Source organism: Babylonia areolata, chromosome 1 (genome assembly GCF_041734735.1).
Source record: "Babylonia areolata isolate BAREFJ2019XMU chromosome 1, ASM4173473v1, whole genome shotgun sequence".
Classification (NCBI taxonomy): domain Eukaryota; kingdom Metazoa; phylum Mollusca; class Gastropoda; order Neogastropoda; family Buccinidae; genus Babylonia; species Babylonia areolata.
This window is the reverse complement of record NC_134876.1, coordinates 52499938-52507437: the sequence shown is the minus strand read 5'-3', so window position 1 is coordinate 52507437 and position 7500 is coordinate 52499938. Positions and strand designations below refer to the sequence as shown.

At 45.4% G+C, this 7500-nt stretch overlaps 1 protein-coding gene across 2 annotated transcripts in view; it reads left to right on the top strand.

Annotated features, from left to right (window-relative positions):
• The window catches only part of LOC143292544 (uncharacterized), an 83718-nt gene that overhangs the window by 52909 nt on the left and 23309 nt on the right, over positions 1 to 7500 (top strand). The window contains exon 3 of one of the 2 annotated variants that reach the window (XM_076602953.1): positions 1161 to 1346. In XM_076602953.1, the coding sequence (XP_076459068.1) occupies positions 1161 to 1346 (186 nt within the window). Of the gene's footprint in view, positions 1 to 1160; positions 1353 to 7500 lie in introns of both variants that reach the window. The other variant, XM_076602947.1, reaches the window with a different exon arrangement.

Below are 7500 nucleotides of genomic sequence, written 5' to 3'. Positions count from 1 at the left end.
GCAGAGAAGCATCGGCCGCCCACAACTGAGATACAAAGACGTTTGCAATCGTGACATGAAGGCGCTTGAGATCAACACTTAGTCCTGGGAGGACCTTGCAGATGACCGCAACAGATGTGGAGAAGCACTATCAAGAATCAGCTACGGATTGGTGAGGACAAACTGTCGGCTGCTGCAGCAGAAAAGCGAGCTCGCAGAAAAGGGACGGCAGCCAACAGACCAGCATCAGCTTACACATGTGACCGCTGCGACAGAGACTGTCTCTCTCGCATCGGTCTCTACAGTCACAGGCGACGCTGCTTGGTCCAAGTAGACAGCCCAGTTAGACATTTGGTCGGATATACTCCATCCATGGTCAGCCATGGCTGAAGGAGGTCTACTACTATAGCGCTGAATCTTGTGCAGAGACGAATCAAGGCGCTTTCGCACCAGTCATTCACACGCATGCATAACTCTAAAAACTGGAAAACACGGTCCTGTGATGTGTTTGGGCAGAATATATTGTGTAAGTCTATGTGTCAAGGTCACCCAGGTGATGATATCTGCAGTGTCTTTGGTGATTTCTTTGCTGGTCAAAGTTGTTGGCACACGTGGGTCTTGAAGGCCTTGCCTCGCTCATTTGTGTGTTGTTGTTTTTTTCCTGCAAACTACGTTTTGGGACACACTTATCAAATTATCATTCTTATGCTTATATTTACTTTTTCATTCTCAGTCTCCTTTTCTGCATCGGTTTACTGTCAAACACACACACACACACACACACACACACACACGCGCGCGCGCACGCACACACACACGCACACACACACACACGCGCGCGCGCACGCACACACACACACACACACATTGATAAATGATGTGTAGACAAACAATACTCTCTCTCTCTCTCTCTCGCTCTCGCTGTCTGTCTGTCTGTCTGTGTCTGTGTGTCTGGCTGTCTGTGTCTGAGTGTTTCTGTGTCTCTTTCTCTGTCTCTGTCTGTCTGTCTGTTTCTCTATGTCTCTGTTTGTCTGTCTCTGTCTCTCTGTCTCTCTCTCCCTCCCTCCCCCCCCTCTCTCTCTGTACCCACTAACAACAATAACCATAATTCCCCCCCACCACCCCGCCCCTGTTCCCATTCCCCACCCCTCAAACCTACCTTCTTTATTTCTTTGTCGCAGAATCTGGAGGCGTACAAGGACGAGAACAAAGAGAGGTACGCGGGGCCTGTGCTGATAGGGGCCGGGGTGCTAGTCCTTGCCCGGGGCGCGTTCAGTAAGTTGCGCCCGCAGCGGTCTCACCTGGCCCGTCGACGGTCCTTCCTGCGGCGCTACGTGAGGGAGATGTATAGCCGTCCGATTCTGGCCGTGAGTGTAAGGAACTGGGAGGAAAAGGGGGGGGTATGTGTGTGGGTTGGATGTGTGTGTAGGCGTGCGTGCGTGCGTGCGTGCGTGCGTGTATGTGTGTATGTGTTTGTTTGTGTGTGTGTGTGTGTGTGTTGGATGTGTGTGTATGTGTGTGTGTGTATGTGTTTGTTTTGTGTTTGTTTGTTTGTGTGTGTGTATGTTTGTGTGTCTGTGTGTTTTGGATGTGTGTGTCCGTCTGTCTGTGTATGTGTGCATTTGTTTGATTGTATGTGTGTATGTGTGTGTGTGTGTGTGTGTGTATGTGTGTGTATGTGTGTGTGTTGGGAGTGTGGTGTGGTGATGGTGGTGGTGGTGGTGGTTGTTGTGGTGGGGTGTATGATCTGATGTGTATGTTTGGGTTGAGCTGTATTAGTGGATGTGATGTGCTATTTTTTGCACTGTCGTTTGCTGTGTGTTTGTTGAGTTCTATTATGATGAGGTTAGTTGTAGTGTGTGTAGTACACTGTATGAGTTGGTGTTGTGTCGTAGGCCTGTTGACTGTGTGTTCGGTGTGTGTGTGTGTGTGTGTGTGTGTGTGTGTGTGTGTGTGTGTGTGTGTGTGAGATGGTGTTGTGTGGTTTGATGTGCTGTGATATTGTCTGATGTGGTTGAGCTGTAGTTTGCTGTGGTATGTTTCGTTGTGCTCTGCTGTGCTGTGCTGTGCGGTGGTGGTGGTGGTGGTGGTGGTGGTGGTGGTGGTGTGTGTGTGTGTGTGCGTGTGCATGTGTGTGTACGTGTGTTTGTGTCTATGTGTGTGTGTGTTTGTTTGTGTGTGTGTGTGTGTGTGTTTGTATGTGTATGTCTGGGGCGAGGTGTGGGCGGGGGAAGAGAGGGGGGGGGGACGTGGGGGAGGCAGAGGGGTGGGGGGTCAAGAAAGGTTTCTTTCCTCCGAGAATGCATATCCTCATCTTGATTTCCTCCCCTTTGCTTTCCTTGATACACTTCTGCTGAGCGGGTCAAGGGGAGCAAGTGCTCAGGCTGCACAGACAATTTTCTCTGTCTGTCTGTCTGTCTTTCTGTCTGTCTGAGCGTTATCCTATGTGTATCTGTGAATGTGCCTGTTTGTTAGCCTGTGTCTGATTGTCTATCTCCCTCTTTCATTCCCTCGCACCACCACCCCCACCTCTCTCTCTCTGTGTCTGTTTCTCTAACTTTCTCACTCACTGTCTTTCTCTCTCCACACACACACACACACACACACACACACACACACACACACACACACACACACACCCTCCCTCCGCCCCCCCCCCCACACCCCCCCCACACACACACCAGTCGATTTCGTTCAATTGTACTTCTTTCTTTCTTTCTTTCCTTCTTTCTTTCTTTCCTTCTTTCTCATTTTCTTCTTTCTTTCTTTCTTTCTTTCCTTCCTTCCTTCCTTTCTTTTTTCTCCCTCATTCCTTCCATCCAGGCTCCAGGAGATATTGATTTTTTTTTTTCACAAGCTGAAGACACAAGTCTCAATGTCGTCCAGAATCGACGAATTATCCACAGAGATTAGCATCAGCTGTAGTAGCAACAGCACCAGAGACAGCAACAGCAGCAGCAGCAGAGACAGCAACAGCAGCAAGACGATGTAATAATCCCACAGCACCCCAACTAGGGAGTCGACGAGTGGATCGGGATCTCTAAGAATGGTGTGGAGGGGATCTGAGATGGTATCTTCATGGCTACACTAAGTATCAGCTTTTGTCCAGGGGGGGCGTAATTTGCGAGTAAGGGTTGGGAGGGGGGGGGGAGAGAGAGGTCATGGTGTACGATGTGCAGTTCGCCTTCATTATAGTTATCATCTCTCTGTCTCTGTTTCTTTCTGTCCCTCTCCCCCCTCTCTATTTCTCTGTCTTAGTCTTTCTCTGTCTGTTTGTCTGTCTGTGTGTGTGTCTGTGTGTCTATCATCACTCCCTTTCTACTCCCTCCATTTTCCTTCCTATTCTCTTACGCTTTTCTGACTTGAATTTTCTTTCTTGTTATTGGACGTATCTCAATACCATGGAAAAATGAAAATTTCTTTCGTTCGTTCTTTTATTCTCTCGTTCGTTCATTCATTCTACCCTTATCTCTTTCTCTGTCTGTCTCTCTGTCCCCTCGTCTCTTTGTCTCCACATCTCTGTCTCTGTCTCCCTCTGTCTCTATGTTTCTGTCTCTCCTGATCTCCATATCTCCGGCTATCTCTCTCTCTCTGACTTGCCCCTGTCTGTCTGTCTGTCTGTCTGTCTCTCCCCCCCTCTCTCTATCGCTTTCAATATTGCCTCCTGCTTCATTTCATCCAATCCATCTGTGTCTCCCTAGCCTCCATCAGATCTGTTTGTCTTCCCTCTCCGCCCTGTTTCGTGAAGGGTAGGAAATAAAAGGCAGATTGATGGCCAACGGCCCAGACATTGAGTCTGTCTGAATGAAGGAAATCAGGAAAAAGAAAAAGGTTGGGTTTTTTTTTTTTTTTTTTCGATTCTATATGATGGTGTAAGAAAGAGTTTGGTTTCCCCTGTCGTTCCTAAGCTATGTGCTTCTTTCGGTACGTCTGTTTGCATGACTGTGTGTCTGTTGTGAGCAAAGCAGCAACACGTACAGACAAAAAGCAGCAACACGTACAGACAAAAGCAGCAACACGTACAGACAAAAAGCAGCAACACGTACAGACAAAAAGCAGCAACACGTACAGACAAAAAGCAGCAACACGTACAGACAAAAGCAGCAACATATACAGACAACTATCTCCGTGTCTGTTCGTAGGCAAAAGATCACAAACAAACGTTAAAGATCGTGTTATCCTCACCATAGCTCGATATATATATATATATATATATATATATATATATAGAGAGAGAGAGAGAGAGAGAGAGAGAGAGAGAGAGAGAAAGATAAACTTCCGTTTGTGCGTATATATATATATATATATATATATATATATATATATAAACTCCCGCTTTTGTACAGATTATATCATTCGTTTTATCGACAATACCGAGGATCCACATTGTGGTGGGCCGAGTCTGATGAAGGACTGGAATGTGAAAGTCTGATTTCGGAGACAAGAGGCCGGGGTCTCTCAGCTGGAGCCACGACCGCAGAAATTGCCGCCACTGGCTGAAACGGTTCTGTGTGTGACAGACACCGGGATGGCTGCGGAAGATGGCTTGCGGTGCCGTCAGGTCCAGGTTCTGTTGCGTGTCTGCACTTATCAATGCACACTGCACATGGGACCTCGGTTTTATAAGTGTTTGCCTGGGTAACGCGTCCGCCTAGGAAGCGAGAATCCCATAGTCGCCAGTATTTTCTCCCCCTTGAGTGATGGTCTGGACGATATTCATTCGAATGAGACGATAAACCTAGGTCACGTGTGCAGAATGCACTTAGCGCACGTAAAAGAACCCACGACAACAAAAGGTTTGTCACTGGCAAGAATCTGTAGAAAAATCCACTTTGATAGGAAAACAAATAAAATTGCAGGCAGAAAAGAAGGAAAAAAAGAAGAGGGGGGTGCTCTCAGTGTAGCGACGCGCTCTCCCAGAGGAGAGCAGCCCGAATTTCACACAGAGAAATCTGTTGTGACAAAGAAGAGTAATGCAATACAATACAATACAATCCGATAAAAGAGTAATAGAATACAATACAATAAAAGATCAATACAATACAGTACAATACAATAAAAGAGTAATACAACACAATACAATACAATAAAAGAGTAATACAATACAATACAATAAAAGAGTCATACAATACAATACAATAAAAGAGTCATACAATACAATACAATAAAAGAGTAATACAATACAATACAATAAAAGAGTCATACAATACAATACAATACAACAAAAGAGTCATACAATACAATACATACAATAAAAGAGTCATACAATACAATACAATAAAAGAGTAATACAACACAATACAATACAATAAAAGAGTCATACAATATAATACAATAAAAGAGTAATACAACACAATATAATACAACAAAAGAGTCATACAATACAATACAATAAAAGAGTAATACAACACAATATAATACAACAAAAGAGTCATACAATACAATAAAAGAGTAATACAATACAGTAAAATACAATGATCACTTCACCCTGAAGACTAGCACCTAGTCTTCACTCAGAGAGGCTGATGGATAGAGTATGTGAGGAGGGTGCGGGGATGGGTGTGGGGTGAGATCAAGGGGATCCACCTCTTTCGTCACGTCACCCGTCGGTCCTGGCTCCACCCGGCCAACATCATCAAATCATGTTTTGCTGTGTGTGTGTGTGTGTGCGTGCCTGAAATCTTACTAAATGACACAGAAAACGAATGATGAGCGCCCAATGGCAGCCGTCAGGCGGCTCTACCCAGGTAGGCAGCCTGTTGTGTAAATGACCCCGTGTTTGTAAAGCGCTTAGAGTTTGGTCTCCAACTTAGGATAGACGCTGTATAAGTATCCATATCAATCAATCAATCAAAAACACGTACTTGTTTCTCCGCCGCAAGTTGACGATTAAATAAAATAAAAAGCCTTTTCCTGCTAAGGTCGCGACAGCCTCATCAGTGAGTGGACGGACACCTTCAAAGCCCAGTTATACACCTCCCATTCCACACCATGTCATTATTCTCTGTCGTTTCCCAAATGGCGCCAACTCTGCCTTTCCCCTTCCCTTATCCTTGAAATGAAGCTTCTTTCTGCTCAGGTCGTGACAGCTTCATCAATGGACGGACACCTTCAAAGCCCAGTTCAAATCAAAATCAAATCATGTTGTTTATAGCCCAGCTTCAAAGCCCAGTTATATACCTACCGTCCATCCCACATCATGTTCATTATTCTCTCCCGTTTCCCAAATACGCCAGCTCTCCCTTTGCATCTTCCTTATGCAAGCCTGGGTAAAGTTGAAAAGCAAGACCTTTTTTTTTTTTTACCGCTGTGGAATAAGGCAATTTTTCCCCTCACCACCCATCCCAGTTTCTATGTTGTATTAGAGGTAGTGGTCAGAAGAAAGAAAGAAAGAAAGGTGGTCGGAAAAGAAGCAAAATTTCACAAGATCTTGATGATGCTCCCGCCTAAGAGGCTTTAACCCATTATAACACTGGGAAATATACATCCTTGGCAATCTTCCATGCCTTACTGATGCTGCGGAAATAACACAGACAATATACTGTTTTTTCCCGCAAAATTACGTGTGGACACATCCGGAAATATTGTAGAAGTTACTTCCCTTTTCTTGTGGTTTATGCAAATGTAGGAACGTGAAAACTGTTTTAATGAGACGATTGTTGACGCCAGAGCAATGTTCGAGCTCTGGGCTCAATGAATTAAAGCAAGATGAACAATGTAATGGACATAACACTGGCGACGACAACAGAGACGTAATGGTATCACACTAGCTTCTTCTTCTTCTTCTGCGTTCGTGGGCTGCAACTCCCACGTTCACTCGTATGCACACGAGTGGGCTTTTACGTGTATGACCGTTTTTACCCCGCCCTATAGGCAGCCATACTCCGCTTTCAGGGGTGTGCATGCTGGGAATGTTCTTGTTTCCATAACCCACCGAACGCTGACATGGATTACAGGATCTTTAACGTGCGTATTTGATCTTCTGCTTGCATATACACACGAAGGGGGTTCAGGCACTAGCAGGTCTGCACATATGTTGACCTGGGAGATCGTAAAAATCTCCACCCATCACACTAGCAATGTACGTCAATTATAATAAAGGCATATATTTGACGAGAGATACTTGACAATCACACCGTCATAATGAATTACCCAGCATTCATCAGTTGCAGTTTCTCAAGGAGGCGTCACTGCGTTCGGACAATTCCATATACGCTACACCACATCTGCTAGGCAGATGCCTGACCAGCAGCATGACCCAACGCGCTTCGTCAGGCCTTGAGTGCATACATGTACATTTGTGTACCTATTAGGGTGGGTTTCGTCGACACAATTTTGCCAGAGGACAACATTCTCATTGCCATGGGTTCTTTTTCAGTGCGCCAAATACGTACTGCACACGGGACCTCGGTTTATCGTCTCATTCGAAAGACTAGACGCCCAGTTTAATTTTCCAGTCAAACTTGGGAGAAAGGGCGAGAGCGGGATTCGAACCCACACCCTCACGGACTCTCTGTATTG